Source organism: Sinocyclocheilus anshuiensis, unplaced genomic scaffold (genome assembly GCF_001515605.1).
Source record: "Sinocyclocheilus anshuiensis isolate Anshui unplaced genomic scaffold, SAMN03320099.WGS_v1.1 scaffold328, whole genome shotgun sequence".
Lineage (NCBI taxonomy): Eukaryota > Metazoa > Chordata > Actinopteri > Cypriniformes > Cyprinidae > Sinocyclocheilus > Sinocyclocheilus anshuiensis.
The window spans coordinates 743254-768120 of NW_015558621.1; the positions used below are offsets into that span (position 1 = coordinate 743254).

Here is a 24867-nt window from a genome sequence, read left to right on the forward strand (position 1 = left end):
GAATCGAATTGAATCACAAGCTTGTGAATGAGAATCTAATCGAACTGAGAAATTTGTGTCAAAACCCAGCCCTACAAGAAAAGTCATTTCAAAATCATTTAATGTCAGTTTAACCATTTTAAACATTTAACAATATTATCATGTAAAATCACATAGTGGGTGGCCTGAAACTCACACGGATACGCACACACACTAATTATTTCCCACTGACAGGATCGTATCCCAACGCTGCTGTATCCTCTCACTTCCACAGGTCCAGGGAAACAATCTCTGGCTCCGGGCCCACAGAGCAGGGCTATTTCTAGTCTGAATGTGAGGAAACCTACAAGCTTCCTTGTCCATTTCGCCGGACAGCGGTCTTGTTGCGTCCGAGCACAGGAAACATCCTCGGTGTGGATTTACTGATAAACTTGATGAGACAAATGGAGGTTTTTCAAGCAATGCTAATGAGTAATTTTTACGAGGTATTTTTACAGCACACCAATGTAAGGATCATGAGAAATGACCCCGGTGAGAGGAAAAATAATCTTGTTTACAGGAACTACAGTGTGCTACTAAAATCCATGAGGTTGACCTCTCAATTAAATCAGTCAAAAAATTATGAATGATTAATCTTTTTCAGAGCCCATTGAATTTCAAGCCACATGACTGTATTTACTATATACTGATCCTGTGCAGTGAAGTATACAGTGTACAAAAACCCTCTGTCCTGTCCATAGTATAAAAAAACAGGTGCAGATTTGGCTGAGGGCACACAGACTTGCTGTTACAAGAGCTGCGTCTAATCCAAATTTAATTCACAATTCGGCTTAGGCTGCGCCGCTGCATTTTAACTCTGCGTTTATAAGCAAAGCTGTGCGTTTAATGCGTGGAACAACAACGAAGAAAGACACTCAGTGGGAGAAAAACTGTTGTTCCGAAAAACTTGAAAGGGCCTTTTTTTCTCGCTTCTCCCAGCACCTCGCTATAAACAAGTTTGTGCTTTGCTGAGCTCGAGCTCAGCGCAGAGAGAGAGCCACAATGCCGCACCTCAACCGGGAACGCTCATTAATGTTATGCAAATTTTCTCTATCCAATTCATTTTCTTTCCATCTCTTGTTCTCCCATTTGCAAAACGGAGCTGTCACTCACACTGAAATGACGAGAATAAACAAAGCCGCCATGAAGCTGGCTAATAAATTCTGAGCTGTGTTAACACACACACACACACGCAGACACATTTAGTCACACATAAATGTACAAAATGTACAAATACATAGATATTTGAAAAAAAAAATTCAATATACATTTTTCAGTATATATATATATATATATATATATATATATATATACACAGTCTAAGGATTAACTTAATTAGCTGTATTTTTTAGTTATTATTATTTATTCAAAACAACCCAACTGCAGTTTGATTGATATTGATTGGAATGCAGGATAAAAAAAAAACATGATTTTAAATGCTGTTTATCGGTTTTTGCAAATGAACTCTTCATGTGTATATATATATATATATATATAGCCTATATATATACCATGGTATTGTTAATTATTAATACCATGGTATTGACACCATGGTATTAACTTCTGATACCATCAACTCACCATGGTATCTACTCAACACTTTTTTGTAAGGGAAATTGAACAAATGAACTATTTTTGTTCTGCCTACCCTGAGGTAGTTAAGGGTGAAGTTGGTCAGTCCCATGCGGGTGATGTTTTTTGAGAGCTGCTCCAGGACTTGAGGGTCTTGTGCCTGCAGGTGGACAAAAAAAAAGAAGCGTATCCCTTTATACAAACCCCCAAAATCCACAGCATGTTACTGACCAAAAGCAACACATATGATGCTTGATCTTCATGCGTGTTTTATGAGACCCTGAATGTGACCACATATTGACGCTTGTCAGATCTTTATTTCAAATATCTGAGGGGCTCTCAATGTCTGGTGGTTGTGGCACTGGATGAGACGCTATTTGTGTGCTGGAGAGATTCCAGTGATGCAATTTATCTGAATCACTGTGATTACACTGAATACATTTCTGATTCAGATTTGGGGCATTGAATCTGGAGTGTGCTGCAGCTGCTAATTAATATTGATTGACTAAATGTAAATTGAAATGTTATAGTGCATTTCACTATGAATTACAAACTAAAGCTGTTTGTGTACTTACTTGCAAATCATTGACCAGATTCATTAAGGTAAATTGTGTTAAGCAGCATGAGTTTAACGACACAGCAATGACATCAGCCAATTATTGAGCTCCTGTAATTTGATTGGGCAGGGCAGAGTAAAATAGCAAAGTATAGAGAATCTAAAACGAGGTTCCTCCAGTTTGCTCATATCCTCATTAGCCTTGATCAGATGAGTTTGACTCAATTTCTGTGCAACTTTACCCTTGTGTACGGGAATGAGACGATCAAACATGCTGCAGTAACTTTTGCACTATCCCTATCAAAAATCTTTCAAAGCCCTTTCTCCCTCATTCACTCTCTCTCCCTCTCCACCGGAACACAGGGCCCCAAAGGGCCCAATTTAAGAGCATGTGAATTTCACAAGTTGCTGTGAACAAACTTTCTAAAACTACACTATCTCCGAATCTACAAGGGGGAGAAATGAGTTAAAACTCAAATGTGGTTTAAAGCTCAATATGTTGTGCTTAAAAAAGCAATGAGTCATTGAAAGTTAAGTTTTATAAAGAGAAAATCATACAAACCCCAGATTTTCAGTTGCTTTTATTTCCTTCATTGCAGTATGTCAGCTGTATTCATTACTCATTACAAATTACTCATTTGACCTTTTGATTGTACTTAAAAAAAAAAAATTCATCCAAGGCAGCTTTGATTTCTCTGAATAAACTGGTTGTAAAAATAATTTCTTCATTTACTCTATAATTATTCTCTCTCGTCAGTTCCGTTTACACCAGATGCAAGTGACACGACAAATGCATATAGAGCCCAATATAATTATAAGGTCTAAACTGGATGCCTCATTCTATTTCTGACCCACTTTAGTAAAACATACAAATGGATTCTGAACTTTTGCACTGAAACATCCAGTATATAGACAGTGACGTGATTATAACAGTGTCTGGTGTAGACATGTGTTAGGGGTGCACTCGTGATCTAAACCAAAAATCTTAACTATATTTTTTCTTTTTATTTGAACATTGATGGATGCAAACCAAAATATGAAATTATTCATAATAAGTCAGACATTAGTGCAAAAACAAACAATGTACACTACCATAAAAAAGTTTAGGGTCAGTAAGAAACAAAAATATTATGCAGCACAACTGTTTTCAACATTGATAATAATAAGAAATGTTGTTAACACTTTAGTATAGGGACCAATTCTCACTATTAACTAGTTGCTTATTAGCATGCCTGTTATTAACATATTGGCTGTTTATTAGTAGTTATAAAGCATTTGTTCTGCATGACCATAATCTACATCCCTAATCCTACAGAATACCTAAACTTAATAACTACCTTACTAACTATTAATAAGCAGCAAATTTGAAGTTTATTGAGGCAAAAGTCATAGTTAATGGTTTGTTAATAGCAAGAATTGGACCTTAAAATAAAGTGTGACCGAAAGTTAAATGAGCACCAAATCAGCATATTGGAATGATTTCTGAAGGATCACGTGACACTGAGGACTGGAGTAATAATTGATGAAAATTCAGCTTTGCTATCTCAGAAATAAACTACATTTTTAAATGTTTCAAAATAGAAAAAAGTTATTTTAATAAATTAATAACTTTATAATATATTTCATAATAACATTACCGTTTTACAGTAAAACTAAAAAAACAACAACCTTGGTGAGCATAACAGATTTCTTTCAAAAACATTAAAAAGTCTTAATATTACCTAAATTATTTTAGGCTTCATTATGCTTTTAAACATAAGCTCATCATGTGACATTATTAATATCATTATTCATTTCATATATTATAATTAGTATATGATTATCAAAAGTAATGACAAAAAAGGCAGAGAGCCCTTCTCTGTGCACATCGCTGATGTCTGTTTTTTATATGTAATAAAATTTTTTATTATGACTATTTATGACAGCAAGAAATCAGGCTGCAAAAGTGGGGGAGCATCATATTTCTGAAGATCCAGACAGCACCTCCAGAGGCATAAATCCGCATACTAATAGAAGTACAACAGTGATAATGTCAAATGGAAATTATCTTTATTGGTACAAGTGTGATATTTAAACTGCCCAAAATTCTTTTAGGCCTTTTCACATTTTTAAACATAAGCTCATCATGTGACATTATTAATATCATTATTGCAATTAATTAGTGCTGGGCAACAATAGAAATTATTTTAATCTCGATTCATCGCATGATTTTCTGCGATTAATCGCATTGTTATGCACAAAATTCAATCATGAATTCAAAAGTAGTGTATTATGCACTTTTTTCATTTAAAAGTACTGCTATATGAACAAAAGTGCAATAACATTTGATTTGCAAACACTTTAAACAAATAAGGTGCTTTTTTACAGCAGTATTCTTTTACATAGTAGCAGTTAAAATATTTCTTGTAAATCTCAGCTTATAACATTAATGTAATCAAATTAAATATAAAACCAAAGCTATTTGCCACTGCTAGGGCATTAACGTTTTTATAAAAAATATTTTATAGTTTGTTATAGAAAAACAAGTTATGCTCAGAGTCCAGAGCCTCGATCTTAACATTATAACAGGCACCTTCCGAGTAGAGACCTGCACTATCGCGGGACCTAACGCAGCAGAGTGCGGCGCGGGACAACACTTGATGGGCGAGTGCGTAGAGACTCGTGTGTGCGGGATGCGGGAGATAAGGGTGTAGTCACACTATAGGCAATCTTAACCGTGCCCGAGCGTGTTTGACCCCCAAAGCCCGGTTCGTTTGACTAGTGTGATCACTTCGTGCCGCGCTCGGTTGGAAGAAGTGGGCCAGAGCGCGGTTCAGTTATATATAGATCAGTGAGTGTAAGCGCTAACCGTGCCGGAGCGGTCAAAAGTGATAGATCTGTAAAGCAATATATTGTGAGAGGGCTGTGTGTTACCGCGTCCCAAACGACTCAAAATAATAAACCACAAAGTTAACAAAATGATGCACTCCACTGTGCTGATCGAGAGTGCTTCTCTGCTGTCTTCATGTGCTATCGGAAACTTCCTGTTTCCCACTTATGAAGTCGTGAGCGCTTCATCATGTGGGCGCTGCTGCAGTCTTAGGCCCACCCCAAATGCTTTCATTGGTTGGGACGCGTGATGACACCCATCCCAAGCCAGTACTGATCAACATCCCACCCCTCCTGTGACCCATGGTTTGTCTGTATGTGTATTCAGAGCCAGTGAGCAACGGACTTTCATAATAATAAAAAATTGCGTTAACGCGCAGTAAAATAATTGTCGGCGTTAATCAATTAATGCGTTAACGCGACAATAACGCTAACTTGCCCAGCCCTACAATTAATATATGATTACGATAAGTAGTGACAAAAAAGGCAGAGAGTCTGTATCCTGTCTTTCTCCGTGCACTGATGTCTGTAGTTCACTGACTCCATATTTCAATGGTCAACCTTGGTGAGCATCAAAGACTTCCTTCAAAAACGTAAAAAAACCACACTGACCCCAAACATTTGAAAGGTAGTGCAACATTTGAGTTAAAAAATAAAAATTTTAAACAGTAAATTTTATAAAATGAATAGCCTAGAGCTGATATACTACACACACACCTGCAACCAAACCATGTGACAGCAGAGCCCTAGGATGGAGTAATGATATCAAACTCACATGCATGGCGAGAATGCTCCGTGGGATAAGTTCCCGATACTGTCTGATGTTGAAGTGCCACGTCTTGATCCTCATCAGATCATCGAAAGCGAACTCCAAAATCAACCGGCCCTCCGTACACACCTGAGAAAGCAAACATTCAGAAACCTATGATGTATTAAAGACTATGTCTCTGTCTCATCACGAAGAAATAAGTTTTAGCTCAGAGAGCGACAGAATGCATCACCTTAACACAGGTGATATTTTTCAGATTTTATGTCAGTTGGGCTTTTCAAACCAGATGATAGAGTTTCGAAGCCATTTCCTAATGAAAGGTGTTTATGTTGTATACCTGAACCGAAGGCCAATGAAATGGAAATTCTTGAGACGAGCTTACACAAACACAAAACAACAAAATGCTGAATACATGCAGGTCATAAACCATTAGCAATTACTGAAAAAAAAAAAAACAGGATGAGAAAAACATTTTGCTGAATTTAGAGCTGCGCTACTCGTAGCCCCAATGTTCTGTTGCTGGGGCAACCGGAGGATGAGGAGGAGGAGGAGGAGGAGGAAGAAAGGGAGGGAGAGGAAGGGGGATTGGGGGGTGGGAGCGTCAGCTGATTAGCTGGCATGGCAACGGCAAAGATGTAATCCCGCCAGAGCCACTCTGAGGAATATAACAAGTTATTCATCATAAAGAGGCAAATTACACTTTGCAATCTCCTTAGTCTTGATACGGTTAATTTCATTGCTAGCATTTTATGTATTCTAAATGAGCACAATAAAATGTTATTGCAAATGAAATGCTCTAGGAAAAAAATTATAACAAGTTGGTTTAAAAGTACACTAACTTTTGAATGAAACTTTATTGGGTGAAAAATTGTTCACAGTTGAAATTTGTGTAAATTCTGATATAATTGTTACACAATTAATACAAGTTCTCATAGTTTTAAACATTGATAATTTTATAACAGACTTCCATAGATTATGACTGTTTATCTGGCTCTGGGATGGGGTAAAAGTAGATCTACAGATAAATGCCATTTGAAAAGTGCCAAAAATAAATAAATAATGCATGGTAAAATAAAATAAAAAACATAAAATGCACAAAATAAAAGAAACACAAAATTATCAGTTCCCAAGACAATTTTACCTTCATATAAAATTTTTTAAAGTTGAAATATGTTAGTTTTCATGAAATAAATATAAATAAAAGAAATAAATACAATAATTACATTAAATTAAATTAAATTAAATAAGTAGATAAATGAATCAATCATTCAATCAACTCCTGGGACATAAAAGTGCATGTAGATGAAAAGAACTACATATATGAATAAAATGTTCTCCAATTGTGTACAAATATGCAGATGACTAAAATACCTGCTATTATGTTTTTGACCATTTCTCTGAATACAGCACTTGATTAATAAAGTACAGCTGTGATTTTGTAATCGGTTGCTCAAAGACTAGTGGGTCTCCATTCCTCTGTAATGATAAGTTCTTGGGCTCTCGTATGGATTAGAGTGGATTAGTCCATATCGGTGTGTGAAAATAATCCAAAGTGCTTGATGGACAAGGTGGAAACATAAAATCTGTTGATAAGTGGTTTAACCCTCTGATGCATGATGTCCACTACAGCTGACAGATCTTAAAAAGCTATTTACATTTACATTTACATTTACATTACATTTACATTTAGTCATTTAGCAGACGCTTTTATTCAAAGTGACTTACAAATGAGGACAATAAAAGCAGTCAAAACTAACAAAAGAGCAACAATATATAAGTGCAAATGACAAGTCTCGGTTAGCCTAACGCAGTGTAGCAAGGTATATATATATATCTCTATATATATATTATACACACATATACACACACACACACACACACACACAAAGAAAAACAATTAGATAGAATAGAAAAAATAGAAAGCTAGTGTTTTTGTTTTTGTTTTTTTAAATAAAAAAAGAAGATAGCCGAGAGGGTGAGAGTGAGCGTAGGTTACGTCAAAAAGTGACATGTGGAGGGGTATGTGTTGTGTCAAGAACCATGTTGACGTTAAGAGTGAGGAGGAAGTGATCCGAGGTGTGCAGTGGAGTCACCAGTACATGATCAGAAGACAAGGGACAGACAGTGTCTAAACAAAACGTAAGAGAGGAGCAGAAAGTATCAGTAGCACTGTTAACATCAAGAGATGATAACTGTTCAGGGGAAGGAAGCGAAGATGAAACCATAGAAGATAGCCGGGAGGGTGAGAGTGAGTGTAGGTTACGTCGAAAGATGACATGTGGAGGGGTACTATGGTAAAGGATTAAATTTCCAATCATTAGCGATAAGCAGACCAGTACTTCCACCTCTTCCAGTCAGACGGGGGGAGTGGGAAAAAGAGAAATTATTGGAGAGTGCTGCAGGTGTAGCATTGCCCTCTGGTTTGAGCCACGTCTCTGTCAGGGTCATGATGTTTAGTCTTGAATGACTTGTAATAGAAGTAATAAAATCTGCTTTGTTTACAGCAGACTGGCAATTGGAGGTTCTGCCCACTTTTGGAGCTCACGCCCCATTTTGGAGATCTCTGGTCTGCAGTTATATCTACTTGGACTAGAACGCGCGCAGGTGGAAATATTAACAGAAAGTCTCTTGTCCAGTCAGATTAGAAGATCAGATTACAACTAGACTAACTGTTATACATATAGGCTAACGATATAGGCTAACGATCTTATTGTCAGGTTTATGTTCGGTTATGTGGATTGTTATTTTGTCATTCTCTTCTGTTTACTTCACTTCCTGTTTCAACGCTATTTGGTTTCGGTTTCATTGTCTTCTGAATATGACCTCGTTAGTTATATCGTAACACATACACACACAAATTATATATATATATATATATATATATATATATATATATATATATGTGTGTGTGTGTGTATATATATATATGGCGATAATACCGCATACCGCGCTATTGAGCCACTCAAAATGACCGCAAGGGAAATTCCCTCACCGCGACAGCCCTACTGGGAGCACATAGTAAGAATTGGTTATAAAAACTGAACACAGAAGGGAAACAAGTAGTAGGAAAGAGAATGATTCAAAAGCGATACTTATGTCCCTTGCCGGTGTCCCTGCTCGGTGTGACGTTACATCCAAACCACCATGAGCCAATGACCTTTGACCATTTCTCATAATTCAACAATACAACTGTCCTCTTTATAGGTCATTATATTTTTTATTATGACTATTTACGACAGCAAGAATTCAGGCTGCAAAAGTGGTGAAGCATCAAGTAGCTCTATTTTATATTCTAAAACGTCCAGTCAGCCTCTCCTGAGGCATAATAGAAATACACAGTTATAATGTCAACTGGAAATGACCTTTATGGTACAAGTGATACCATAAACCCTTTCGGTTTAGATCAATGGCAAACTGCATATTTAATCAGCAAAACGCTTAATTGACATAAAAAATGACCATGGCTTGTAATTTGCTCTCCACCTTTCAAATACATTAAAATGATTGTTATGCTTGCTTTTGTGTCCTTGTTTAGTGCATTCAGACTGTGATTCTGAAATTAAATCTCACCAACTTGCTTCTATTATTATTATAATTTTTTTTTTTTTACCATGACAAAGAAACTAATCAAAAACTAAAGTATATGAAAACACACAGAGTTAGTACTGAGTAATATATTCATAAAGAGCTTTCTCAGCAGAGTCCAAAGCTGCCAGAAATATTTCACAAGGATTCCTAACGACCTCCATCAGTAAACACATTGAATAATGGCTGTGATTAAAGTAGTAAATTATCACGCCTGCCATGTTTGTTTGTTCTATTAGACAGTTTACGGGGTTTATCACAGGGAATGTAAGAACTGAAGGAAAAAGATAACTGTGTCATTTCTCCTTCCACTCTGAGGTTACGATAATGAGCAAAAATGCACAAGGAGAACAAAGAATGCATGTTTTGTTGACAAACATAGAAACTAAGTATATCTGCACCTCATCATTTATTCATTCATTTTAAAACGTTGTGCCTGTTTAGGATATGGTGTCACACACACACATACACTCTCCTTCTTTACCTTGGTGAACATGGGCTTGCCGTGTTGCGTGACCATGGTGCACTGATCGCAGTCTACAGTGATGCAGTTGTTGTGAAAGGACTCTTTGGAGTGTTTCAGGATGTAGTAGAGGTCAGACACACCACCCTCAAATACCGTGCTGAAGTAACGAGGGATGAGGGTCCGCCCGATTGCTGAGGAGGGAAACAAGATGTCATTTACATTTTGTTTAATGTATTCTTAAATTGACTTGAAATGTCTCTACATCTCTTAATTTCTCACTGTTTGTTATAGTACATTATTAACAAGTAAGATGTACATGATCCAAGCAATTTCTTGCAACTTCAGAGATACAGTTAGTATGATTTAAAAATGAACAAAAACTGTTTCTGCATTCCCTCAAATGGTGTGACCATGCATCGGCATCAGCACTGACATAGCACGACTGGGAATTTTTGATAAAAATTGTTATATTAGCCTAACTGATATAAAGTATGATAATTTGTTTAACCTGCCTGAGGTCTCGCAAAAAAGTTGAGCTGGAATACTTATTCTTCCTTGCAGCTGGAGATAATTATGCAACTTTTTTTCTGTTGTTGTTTAACAATGAACAAAGACAGAGCCCCTGTCTGGATGTGTGGCCTCAGGTATATCTGCATTGTTCGATTTTTTTTCATAGCTTGTATTGCTTCATTACAAAAAAAACTATCGAATCCATACACACTACAACAAATAATTTTCTTAATCAGTATTTTTTGCCAAGATTAAAAAAAAAAAAAAAAAAAGAAACAACACATTTACTGATAAGCAAAATAGTGTAATATTTATATCTTGAATATATCTTAATGTAAGTTTTTAAACAAGCTTAAAGCATTAACATCGATGTCACTATATTTAGATGGAATTAATGAAAAATAAAAAATACCAAAAATAAGAGTAATAAAAGTGAGGTAAGAAAAATGAAATACATTTTTGATTACTATTCACAAAATGTTTATGAAGTCTATTATGTTCACCAAGGCTGCAACTATTTGATAAAAAAAATACAGTAGAAACAGTGATATTGTGAATTATCATTACATATATTTTAACATGTAATTTATTCCTGTGATTTAAAGCTGAATTTTCAGCAGCCACATGATAAGGAATCATTCCAATATGCTGATTTGCTGCTCCTTTCTATTATTATCAATTTTAAAAACAGCTGTGATGCTTAATATTTTTGTGGAAAGTGTGATACAATGTAAAAGTCTTACTTCTGATCAATTTAATGCATCATTTCTGATTCATTTCCCTTTTTTTCTGAAAAATAAAAACATGCTGACCTCCAACTTTTGAATAGTATTGTATATATATTTTAAATATATATTAAAAATTTAAATACAAACATATATCTGAGCCACCCATTGAAAAGCTTTACAAAACCTTTTAATGCACATTTAGCTGGACATCTCTGGCCAAGAAAGTAGCAGACACTCCCAGAGAAACAACTTGTACTTTTTGCGAGTGGCTTTGCAGTGTTAACTTATCATTTTAATATTGAAACTGAACGGACGAGCAGCCTTATCCAGCTTAGCGTCTGATTTCAGGCAGAAATAATCCATCTTACAGTCAAACTCCCCTTTGAGAGAAATTATGTTTGTGCCACCAGCCCTGAGGGAGTGGAACCGGGGTGGTGGAGGGAAAGAGAGAGAGAACTTCATTTACCCAGCTTCCCTTAAGACAGACGCCACTGCCGCCACCGGTTAAAACTGCATGGGCAGAAGGAGAAAATGAAACAGCTGCAAACGCGGCCTGTTTCTTAAATTGGCTAAAGTCTGGCATGACTAAATCAACACATAAATACTTGGCAGGGGGAGAGAGTGAGAAAAATGGGAGAAGGGGAGAGAGCGGAGGGAGGGAGAGCCCTAGCTTGAGCGTATAAATGAAGGTCTCCCTAGTGGTTAAGACACAGAGTGAGCTGACGACGGGAGCTGACTGTTAATGAGCGAGTGCAAGAGAGAGAGAATGGTGGAGCGGTTCGAAGGGATGCTGAAAATAAATATGAAATACCCATGAATGAAAGAACGGCACAGAATGCAGGCAAATAAAGTGCTACAGGGAAGGACGGAGAGGAAGAAAGTGAGAGAGATACAAAATGAAAGGCTGACAGGCAGGGTGACAGCGAGGGGTGTCGTGCTGAAGGGAGATGTTGTTACTGAGGGCACACCTGACTGCCCGCTAAAGTTCTAGAGCACTGTGGCATAGCGGCCCCTATGCCTAACCATGGGGCATAAAATCACAGATACACTCGCATACACCAAAATAAGAGACCAGCGTGTGTGTGTGTGTGTGGTACCAGGGCAGCTTGAACAAACAAGGAGCTCTATAATACCTAGAGAAAGCTATCTGTTAGCATTCACATTCCTCTAAATAGCTGTCAGTCAGCTGGTGCTCCAGAAATATGGGTGCTCAGTTCTGGGCATGCAGAACTGGGTTTTTGAGGCAATCACCTAAGCCGTAAATGCCATGTGACTAATTAATAATAATAAAATGACATCATGACAATGCTAAATGCAAGTCCTAAAAACAGACATTGGCATAACATCTATATATTAATGAAATATTACATATAATATATTACATATAGAAATATATGTATTTCTATGTATATATTTAATATTTATGTGATATAAAAAAATCAATTTATCAAAGATTCCTGGAAAAAAAACGTATCATGGTTTCCATAAAAATATTAAGCAGCACAACTGTTTTCAGCATTGGTAATAATAGGAAATCTCTTTTGACCACCAAATCAGCACATTTGAATGATTTCTGAAGGATCATGTGACACTGAAGTCAGAAATAATTTTTTTATGTCAAAATAGAAAACAGATGTTTTAAATAGTAACAAAATTTCACAGTATTACTGTATTTTTAATCAAATAAATTCAGCTTTAGAAAGCATTCCTTCAAAAACCTTCAAAAAGCAACCTCCTTAAAAAACCTTCCTTAAAAATTTTAACAAACCCAAACTTTTGAACGGTAATTTATGTATATATGCAAAACTTTAAAATAATATATATTATAAAATATTTTAAATAATATTTCAGTAATGTTTTTAATATTTTAACATTCACATTTACATGCATAATTACATGCAAGTAACCCTAAACCAAACCCTAATCCTAACCCTAACCATATAGTTGTCAGGAGATCATCGCAATCACTCACGTCAGCACAGTCACCTCCTCCGACACACACCAGATCCCAATCACCCGAGTTCTGATCACCTGCACCTGCATCACCAATTAAGCCCGCTATTCCCTCACGCCAGTCACCACCCCATCATCTGCCTCTGTCACTCCCATGGCCCTGCCTGCTTCATATGCTGGTGACGCGGCTGTGTTTGGCGGCTTCCTTCTCCAAGTGGATCTGTTTCTAGAAATGCAGCCGCAGAAGTTCACCACGGAACGTTCAAAGGTAGCCTTCTTAATTTCCCTCCTAAACGGCAACGCGCTGGAATGGGCCCGAGCAATATGGAACGCTGGTAGTGCCATAATTAATTCCTATGATGCTTTCAAAAATCATTTCAAGGAAGTGTTTGGCTCCACGACGGGAGAGCTTTCTGTGTCCGACCAACTTCTGCGCCAAGGTGAAGGCCATCAGGGAATGGCCGCTTCCATAGTCGGTGAAGGAGTTACAAAGATTCCTGGGGTTCGCAAACTTTTATCGCCGGTTCGTGAAGAATTTCAGCATGCTCACGGCCCCCCTTACTTCCATGCTACGAGGCAAACTCAAGTCCCTGTCCTGGAACAGCCTTGCCCGCGAAACCTTCAACCAGCTCCAGGAGGCCTTCAGCACGGCCCCCATCCTTCACCATCCGGATCCCCAGGTACCTGTACTGTGGTGCTCCCGGACATTTCATCAACCTCTGCCCAGTCAAACCCCCACGCCCGGCGGTGAGTGCCCTCCAAATAGAACCAGAAATATCGATATTATCCCTGCTGCCAGTGCAACTGCTAACCAAAAACCTCTCGGTTGATGGGTTTTGTTCTTCACAAGGTTCCAATTCACAATCTCTTACAGACCTGGAAATCGCAATTGCAAGGCTGATGCGCTATCCCGTATTCACTCTCCCGACAGTCCAACGGAACCAGAACCCATTCTCCCTCCAGCCCTGATCGTCAGCCCCATACAGTGGAACATCAACCAGGACATCCGTGACGCCACTCGCACCGAACCTGCTCCGCCGGGCTGCCCAGAAGGGAAGACGTACATTCCCACCTCCCAGCGTCAGACCCTTCTGGGCTCAGTACATGAAGTACCGGGCTCTGGACACCCAGGCAGGCAATGGACCCTCTCGCTCCTCCAGGCTCGGTACTGGTGGCCCAGTATGACCCGGGATGTCAACAGGTACGTCCAAAGCTGTTCAGTCTGTGCCATGTCTAAAACCCCACGTCATCTCCCCGTAGGCAAGCTCGTCCCACTGCCCGTGCCCCGTAGACCCTGGTCCCACATTGGAGTGGAGAGAGTGTGGGACTCGGCTCACATCCAGCTCACGGCTCGCTACTCCCACCTACCAGCAGAGAGCTGGTTTGGCTGTCCACTCGGGATCTGCGCCTCCGCCTGCCCTTTGAGAAGCGTCCCCGCTATATTGGTCCGTTCCCAATACAGAGGCAGATCAGCCAAGTCACCTACCTTCTGCAACTTCCACCCAGGTACAAAATTCACCCCTCATTCCACGTCTCACTCCTCAAACCTTGTCCTTCCTCCTCCTCCAGATCCACCGAGCCAGAAGCACCCCCTCCTCCTGAGGTTCTGGATCAGCCCTCGGTGTACCAGGTGAAAGAAATCCTGAATTCGCGGCAACAGGGCGGCCGGTTACAATATCTTATTGACTGGGAAGGATACGGACCGGAGGAGAGGTCCTGGGTGACCCCCTCCTCCTGAGGGTCTGGATCAGCCCTCGGTGTACCAGGTGGAGGAGATCCTGAATTCGTGGCGACAGGGAGGCCGGTTACAATATCTTATTGACTGGGAAGGATACAGACCGGAGGAGAGGTCCTGGGTGGCCCGCGACGATATACTGGATCCATCCCTACTGGAAGAATTCCACCGCAAGCATCCAAACCGTCCCGCACCCCGAAGTCGCAGTCGCCCTCGTCGCCGCATGGGGTCATCAGGAGCCGCCCCTGGAGGAGGGGGTAATGTCAGGAGATCATCGCAATCACTCACGTCAGCAACCCCACTGTTTACCTGAACTCCTCTTGTCTCTTGCCTGTGTGTGACAATAGTAAGTACATGTAGTTAATTAATATTACTCTGTACTTAAATGTATAATTACACTGTAACAAGGGCAACAAAATAAAGTGTAATCAGAAAATGTTAACAAGTTATTTAGTCAGAATACATGGTTTTACATCTATTTACAAGGAAAATCATGTTTTTTACACATAAAATTGGTGTGGTTATGCTCTCTATAAGTAAGAACTAACTGGATTATTCCAACAAAGCAAACATTGACCACTTGGTCCATTAGCATCCTATGGCCAGACTATAAATACACAGTAGCATGTCACCAAGACTTCTGTTTGTTGGAAATACCACTATATCATCCAGAGATTGGCCTCCACTGAGACAAAAGAAGCGAATATAGGTGTTCTATAAGTAGGACTAAGACTCCTACACATGAATCTCCACATAACTCTGAAATATATGTATTTAACCCATAACCTCTTTTGCCAGTAACAAGCAATACAATAGAAAATACTTCTCTCAGGTCATTTTTAAGGTAAGCTTAATTTGTCTTATTCTGACACCTTTGCGCATTTATTTTTTCATGATGTATTCATAGTCATCTATACAAGACGAGATAGAAATGGCGAACAAAGTCCTGCTGGGACGTATTTCTCTTTGCCGCCTGTAGAGGGAGCACTTCAAACAACCTCTCTTTAAAATAAAAGTTAACCTCAGCAGGATTCTGACAATAACCCAAATGCTTTTGTGAATCTTTTTTGTCTGAGCAAGCTCTTTTTGCATGTTATGAGGGGACTCCAGACTGATTGGCCCATCTACAGAAGCGAGCACTCCAGAGATTGGATTAAGCAGTCACTTGTTTCGGCTAACACGTCGTGCAACATATGCCTCTCAAGTAATGTGTACCCAAACACGCAATTTACAAATAATTAACGTCATGTTAATTAGGCACATTAATTCACGCTGAGTGTAGGCTCCAGGACGGATGCCAACACTCGCAGCCAAAAAGACAAGAGAGGAGTTCAGTTTCAAGTGGCACAGCAGACGGAGAGGAGAGTGTGAGGGGGACAGAGAGAAAGAGAGAGACAGTCAAAGACACAGAGGGGTGGACAGAAAGGTTACGCAGCGAGACAGGCAAAACATGAGTAAATAAAGACAAACAAAAGTGAATTTGCATGCAAAACAAAGGTCAACCTTTTCTCTTTTTTCAAATAAAAAAAAAATGTCTGATTATTTTCTCACCACCTCAACACAAATTCTTGTACCATTCGCTCTTATCTTATCACAATGAAATTCAGGCCCATAAATGCCATAAAAGTGTTCCATATGACTAGTGCAGTGTATTTCAGATCCTCAAAAGTTACATGATGGCTTTGTGTGATGCACACACTAAAATTTAAGTTGTATTCACTGAAAAATTTGAACATGCTCTTGTTGCATTCAATCAGAACGTATTGAATCATATCTTTTCAATGAATCACTGTTCACAAAAAAGCTCAAAATGAATCGGACTGATCTAGATCTTGAATTCCCTATGACTCCGGTCGTAGTGGTTTAACAGAATAACAGTTCACTGCAGGGAGGATTAATGCAGCACACAAGCCATATGTATGACACGTATGATGCTTTTGCCTCTTTGTTCAAGCTTTAAAGCCTTCATTTCCATAGGCACTGATTGTATGGAAAAGTGCGACCTGTATAATTCTTCAAAATGTCTCCTTCTGTATTACACAGAAGAAATAAGAACCATACAGGTTTGGCCTGCTCTGGTATAATTACACAGTCAATGGAGTGCTCTGCAGTGCAACGCAGGCTGGGAAAAGTGTGTATTGTGAAAAGAAAAGAGAGTTCTCTCCAAAAAACGTTTTTACATGACTGAACTCACACGCTCAGTTCTGAAACTTGGATATCTGCCTTTTTAGGCATCATTTAGTGCTAATTTGAAGCCAGTTTCAAAATGTAGGCAGATTAATTATGAACTCTTCACTGTGAAGACAATCCCAATCCCAGGAACTGACAAATTCAGTGAGGGGAAAAAAAATAAATAAATACAAGATGGCAGGTGATGGTATAAAAAATTACAATGAATTAAATACTGAAAAGGATCAATACAAATAGTGTAAAATGATTATTTACTTCAAACTATTCATCATTGAAGGGTTCAGATACAAAAGCCTCTATGTGAAGAAATTGTCTTCTAAAATGAGCATTTTTCTCAAGCTCCTGTGTGTAGGTTCAGTAATTTTACATTTATGGCAATGAATAGGTTCTTTTCATTGCCATTAAAGCACTATTTAAATACACTACTGTTTATATGTTTGAGGTTGGTAAGATTTTGTAAATGTTTTTGATAGTCTCTTATAGAAGTCTCTCATAGAGCTCATCGATGCTGCATTTATTTAAAATATGGTAAAAACAATACAGTAACTGTGAAATTAAAATAATGAATCTATTTTAATAGTCTTCAGTGTCACATGATCCATCAGAGATCATTCTAATATGCCAATTTGCTGCTTAATAAACATTTCTTATTATTATCAATGTTGAAAACAGTCGTGCTGAGCATTTTTTTTTGTGGAAACCATAACAGATTGTTTTTTTCAGGATTCTTTGATGAAAAGAAAGTTCAAAAGAGCATATTTAAAAAAGAATATATATTTTTTGTAACAATTTAAACAATCTTTACTGTGACTTTTGATCAATTCCATTTTATATAAATATTAATAACATTAATAACAAATATATATAAACAATTATTTTCCCCTAAATTTGTCTGTGTGTATTTATGCTTTTTAGAGCATTACACACCTCCTCTGTATTGAAATCAACAGTAAGTATAATCACTTTGTGTGAGGAGCACTACTCATATGATGTACAGAGCTGCTGCCAAAGTAAAGCATTTCATTTCATTTAGGACGCTGCCTTAGAGGTCCACTGCCTCAAAAAAATATACAGCGAGGCAACTCACTATGTTTTGGAGCAGAGCTCCAGTGGCTGGCTTTCCCCAGGTGAGATCCCATTAAAAAACAGGTGAATATTTTTAGAACTGAGAAAATGCTGAAAAGAACTGCAACAGCAGCATCATTAATTGTGCTTCAGCATTATGGGAAGGGAATATTGCACCCACTTTTTTTAGGTCACACTGTGACTTTCCAAACAGCGGGCCAAAAGTGCACAATCCCGCCTGCTGTGAGCGAGCTAAACTTAATTTCCACCATTACAAATAACTCGTTATTTATAAAGCGTGCCATAAGAACTTACGAGGTCGTAGCAACAAACGTGTAAGCGAGTAAAAATGAAGAAAGGGTTTCAAAGCACAGCGCAACAGTGAACTTATCAAACACCACAACTGCGGTTTTAGTTATTCGACTTCAATATTGACTGACTGCAAGAAGCATGCAAGATTTTCATTTGGCGCGAGACACAGTGAGGGTTCCAAAAAGAATGCGGTTTATAAAAAAGGATAAAAAAGAGAAGAACAGCTCTCGCCCTGCCCTTCCTTGTCAGTAATTATCTCTCTGGGGACAATCGCTCCATTCCAAAACACAACCCACACTTACATTCTCTCTCTCTTTCTTTCTCTCTTTCGCACACATGAATTCTAAACCTAAAATTCAAAAGCAGCTCCCATGACTCTATGTTTTACCATCTCTGATGGGACAACATTCAGATTGTAAGCGTGAATTATGAATAGATAATGATTAGGTATTGGTTCAAACAGAGATGTGAGAATACACAGTCTAAGCCTCTCAGAGGATAAGTTGGCGAGGTGAAACTGGAATAATATATACCAGAGAGATGATTTGTCAAAGGATTGTGTCACCAGAAGACAACTATGAACTCTAATACAACTATGAACGGCAACTTGGAGACAAGTTAGTCAAGTTAACATTGTGGATACCATATAAATTAAAGTTAACAACTGATTGTATATGCCAATACAAATCTGGTATCATCACCTTAATAATAGAAAGCAAGGAAATAAGTCAGGAAATGGTAAAAAATGCACATAAACGAACACACACACACAACCACAGTACTAGTATGGAATTCAGTGCCCAGAATATGAAATATTCATCTTTCATAAAACTTTAATTCAATCCCTTTTTCTCTCTTCCTTCCTTTCTCCCTTTCCCTCAAACTTTCGTCAAAGAGCATTGATCTCAGAGAATAAAATATTGTTGGTGAAAAAAAAAGAGAGATAACATGAAATGATGACATCTACATGGTCGATAGAGCGAACAAGCATATGCACACAATGTCTGTCTGGAGTACCTGGACACCCAAACCCTTGGGCTGGTCTTCCTGCCGGCGAGTCTGAATGCTTTCTACGAGTCATATCGACAACTTTTATGATGCTTTTTTGTCTTTTTTTTTTATTGTTTTTGTCTTTTTGGAGCTGGACAGACTCAATATAACAAGAGCTGTGTAACGATTCTTTTTGTGTTCCACTGAAAACCATGGGTTTGAAACGACATGGGAGGGAGTAAACGTTGACCCAATTTAAATTTTTGGGTAAACTGCTCCTGAGGAAACTCTAGGTCACAGCTCAATGTGAGTTTTTGTTATTTTCGAAGTCACAGTGTCTCAAATGATCTGTGCTACAGTGACTGATTAGAAAACAGATCCAGCAGATAAAAAGACAGAATTGCGCTGTGATTATGATACACCACAGAGAATATTCCGACTCATCACATCTCTCGGTCTCATTGATGCGGAGGATGGGAGAGAGCGAGAGAGGGAGGTTGTCTGATAGATTCGGAGTTCTCCCTTCTCCAGCAGTAATCCCCGAAGACATCCGCGCCAAAACGAGACATAGGCGAACAGCTCCACTCACCCACAATCGCCCTCACAACACGCTTGGCCTCACACCACTGCCTCTGTGTGTGTGTGTGTCTGAATGTGTGCTGCGCTTTTCCCATGAGTCCTGATCCACACCTCCCCCATTTCCCCTCCATCCATAATTCAGGAGAGGTTGGCTTGGCCCACTCTCCCTCCCAGCTCCACCCCATGCTCATGGGGCACATACTTCCTCAAGGGCTCCCGGACGGATGCCACCACAACCGAATCAACCAGTATGACTTCCAATCATTGATTTATTGAAATGTCTATCCTCCATGAAAAAAGAGTCTCGATAAGACGTAGCTGAAGTCTCACTTTCAGTATTGCAATATGTGCTGCAAAGTTTTACACACATTTAGCCCTGTGAAACCTGACATTTGAAATCATAGTCAGAAAAATATTGTTGTTTTAATTTGGAACAGTTCATTGAAGACAAAATCTAGACAAAATAAAAAAAAAAAAAAAGTTTGCATATGTGCTTTATGTTAAGTATCATATTTAATACAGGCTTTTATTCAGAGGTCCAAACTGCAAAAACACGCATTTTGGTTCAGTTGCTGTTATTTAAATTGCCACAAAGTAACATTAAATTCATAAAATGCATATAATATCAGTTAACACTCTTACAAATTCCAATAATGTCATAGTAAAATGATATTGAAATGCTTTTTATGATCACATCTCTATAGTTCCCCTTCAGGAACTCGAGCTGCGTCGAGATTTGCTTTGGGAACGCCCTTGCGTGACCGCACATTTGGAGGGAATTTGGCCAGGCGGAATTGGATCTATTTGCGTTGCAGGAAACGACACACTGTCCGCTCTGGTTCTCCCTCACGGAGATGGACAAATGAACATTCCTCAAAAGCCTGATTTTGATAATCACACTGTAGCATGATTTTTCTAAAAATGATGCATGGATGTATTACTGAGTTGCTTCAGTCCAGTAAATGTTAATTTAAAATATAACAAATAATATTATTCCTAAAAAGTAAGTCTTATAAAATTATAAATATAATTATAAAAATCATTAAAGATATCACAGCAAAGGACATGAGTACCATGACCTGAAGAATGACATTTTTAGAAATAATATTAAAAGGCCTTTTACTTTTAAAAGAGTAAAAACATTTCAGTCATATGACACAATGCATGAAGTTTAAAACAGTTGTTTCAGCATATTTTGATCATGTTGATAACTTAGAGGCCTTAGAAATTTGTGTATCAAATAGACTTTATAGGGTTTATAGGGTTAAATGCTGGAGTTAATGCCCTTCATTACTGATAACAATATAGCAACATTTTGGCATCTTACATTTTTAAAAAATAAACATGTAAGTCTGCAATTTAAAGGCCCTTTCACCCAAATTTCATGTGGAAAAAAGCAAAACAAGTATTTTTTTCATTATTTAATTCTATGCAAACAACTACAAAAAAGCTTTATGAAAAAGAGAGAAAAATGTTGATGGTCACATGTCATTTCAAGTCTGTATAAAGTTCCATTTTCTGTGGAACACAAACCCCCCCCCCCCACAATAGAAGTCAATGTGGTCTAAAAAAGAAAAAAAAAGAAGAAAAAACTGTACCCCACTTACTTTTATAGTATAGCCAAAAACAGTCAAGAGTTTAAATTAGAAGAAATTAGTTTCTGGGTTATTTAAAGCATCAATACAGTAGATGGTTTTCTAAGGAATTTATTTCAGTGAATTAAAAGTTCTCTCTGGAATATAAAAAGGTTCTCCTTCAGCATCATGCTGTAAAACCCCAACCTTCTGGTTCCAACTGGAGCCTTTACTTGGAAGATATAGGCACAATGTGATCTAAAGCAATCTCTCCATCAAGTATTCCCAGTGTCAGAAACATCTCCAAAGTTTCTGTCACACCACAGGACTCTTGAAGCCTGTATCATTATTACTGTCAGGATTCAGTGCAGCATTTAAGCCTCTCTTAGCCCTCTGCTGGGCTCAAGATGATGCTTGTAGATATGGCCTTGTCTCCGCTGCTGATAAAGAGGATGTGGGAAGTCTTGTTCCAAGAGGTAATTCCTCCCTTTGTGCCACTATCAATCCAACACCTCCCTCCCATTCCTCTTGAGTGAATTATGGAGTGAGAGGGGAGGTTTCCTGCCGGGTTTGTTAAAATAACCTCCCCCTTTACTGCTGCGTGCACCTGATGCCAGGCCTAGGAACAGAGCTTCACATCAGGTAGAAAAGGAGCTAAAATTGTTGGATGATCATGGGACGTGCAGAAGAAGATAGGATGGAAGAAGAGACAAGGACAAAGATAAAACTGTTCCTTAGCTATCCCATTAATGTTTATTTTAGTACTTTTGAAGAAGCACAAGATAACTGATAACATATCAATTTAATATACTCTATTTCAATTTTATTATTATTATTTCAATATACTCTACTCAGTTATTTAAAGACATTAACACTTTAATTCAGCAAATATACAATAAATTGATCAAAAGTGACAGTACAAAAGATTTTTTATTTCAAATAATTGCACAATTTTTTTTCAACATTTATAACAAAATGTTATTTTTACTTTATTAGAATGATTTCTGAAAGATTGTGTCAAACTGAAGACAGGAGTAATGGCTGCTGAAAATTCAGCTGTTGAATAAATCACATTTTAAAATCTATTAAAATAGAAAACAGTTATTTCAAATTGTAATTAGTTTTTCATAATATCATTGTATTTTAATTGAATGCACATTGGTTGATTTTTTCAAAAACATTTTAAAAAGTTTTACTGACCACAAACGTTTTAACAGTAGTGTGTGTATTAATAATTATTTCCATAATTACATTTATTTAAAACTATTTGTATTGATCCTTTTCAGTACTGGAATGATTCTATTTACAGTCAGCTTTCTCTCCCTTCATCTGCCATCTTATATATTTTTTTCCTCCAAATTTGTTGCAATTCCTTCTGCTTTTACTATATTTTTGATAGTAAAGCATAAAATCATAAGAGACTTTCAAAAACATGAAAAAAATCTTATCGACCCCAAAACTAAACATATTACAAACTTAAAAAAGTCTATATCTATATCTTAAAATGTTACAGTCAACAGGGACAACATGACTTTGGGGGCATCAGCAGAAAACACAAAAAGAGGGAGGTCAGGAGTGAATGAAAATGAAAACGAGATACTAGAGGTTAACCTGAGTCCATATTCGGCACATAACAGCGGTGTGGAGGGGAAACAGAGCTACATAAACATTTAATATCCTGATGACACACACATATATATTCTCTGTCCATTAGTTTTACATTAGTCCATTATAAAAGAGCCCGGCCAAATGCATGCATTATCAATATAGCTAGCTATGTGTCTCTGTGAGAGTTTGTGTATATGTCTACAAACTACGTGCCAAAGCTTCCTTTCCATACAGTCTCTGAGCATATAAGAGGAGAGCGCCTCTCGTTCATTATGCATGGGCCATGTTGACTTTCTGGAAAGTTCTGGGCTCAAAAGTGCACCAGGCTCTTCATAACTCCTCATTTTTTCATGACTCTGTATTTACCAAATCTACCGTGCAGCGTGACTGTATTTCTGCCCCCATTCCTGGGTAAAACACACACACACACACACGTGCATAACAATAGCAGTGACCCGCTCATTTCACTGAGCTTTAATGGACACGGTAAACACTCAACCTGTTACCTGATGACACGATCGACAGGAACACACACTTTCTCTATCTGTATTATACATCGATATGTGTGCGCATATTTTGCATGGCTGTGCATGCATCAGGCACACTCTGAAACATGCACACGCATAAGTCTGACGCTGATCCGGAGGTGAATTAAGACATACAGTACAGTGTATATTGTTTTGTTATTGAATAAGGAGTTGGAGAGAGAGAGACAACAGGAAGAGCAGAGAAAGACCCATCCTATCACACAGCTGTTCTCTTTTCCTGCTGCCCACACATACGCACACATGCTCGGAAACAGTGCCATTAGACACACACACGCACACACATACACATCTTCATCCAGTGCACAGATGCATTTAACATCTCTCTGTAATCTTAACGGTATCAATCCATACCTGCAGATACAGCATATGAGAGTGCTCATACAAACACACAGAGAAACTTGGGCTGTCAGTCAACAAGACCTGTGTCTTTGCCAGTGCCGGACTGCAGCTAAGCCTTCTCGAGCCCCACACTGTCAATCACAGCTCGCTCTGTCTCTCTTTGCTGTGTTTTCCCTCACAAGTCATCTTAAACAATAGACTCTCCACCAAAGAAATGTGTGAAATCTAGGACTGCCAATTGATTGAAATGTTTCATTAACTTAACTGTATGCTAATAAATCAAATTAATAGCATATTCAACATGCATCAATATAATCAACAAAAATAATCATTATTTGCTGATGAAATCTCCCAAGTGAGGATAATTCAAAGACATTATTCTGGGAGTGAAAGACATGATAAATTGCTTTAAAAATCAATATGTTGTTTTTTATTTTCATAACATTGATATAAGCCCTTCAATGGCCTATAGTCCATATTAATCCATTGTGAAATCAAGTTTGTCTGTCTGAGAAAGTATCATGGGCTGTTCATACAGGACGTGTCTATGTACACATGCAGACTGACGTCTTTTGCGGTTCCATTGCATCTTGCTGCTGTTTTGGCATTATTAGATGCAATGTCAAGTTAAAAACTCAATTTTCAAAATTAAAAAATGCATTAAGTTTCATGCTTTTGAATAAAAGAATGAGTACTGTGTGAATGGCTCCTATCTCATTCAGGGCTGTTCTCAGTAAAGCTGCATTCACCCTAGACTTTGAACATGCAAAATGTCTACAGACACTGACCTCACACTCTGCTGATTCTTTAAAAAAAAAAAAAAATGCAACATATAATACATCCAAAAAGCAAAAAAAAAAAATAAAATGTTTCGTGACTGCCCCTTAAAGGCCTTTTCTGTT

General features: G+C 38.0%; 1 protein-coding gene across 4 annotated transcripts in view; it reads right to left on the reverse strand.

Moving 5' to 3' along the window:
- The window catches only part of ldb2a (LIM domain binding 2a), a 56918-nt gene that overhangs the window by 11680 nt on the left and 20371 nt on the right, over window positions 1–24867 (reverse strand). For 3 of the 4 annotated variants that reach the window (XM_016476578.1, XM_016476577.1, XM_016476576.1), the window contains exons 3-5: window positions 9853–10025; window positions 5790–5912; window positions 1667–1750 (exon numbers count right to left, since the gene is read on the reverse strand). In XM_016476578.1, the coding sequence (XP_016332064.1) occupies window positions 1667–1750; window positions 5790–5912; window positions 9853–10025 (380 nt within the window). The remainder of the gene's footprint in view (window positions 1–1666; window positions 1751–5789; window positions 5913–9852; window positions 10026–24867) is intronic. The other variant, XM_016476579.1, reaches the window with a different exon arrangement.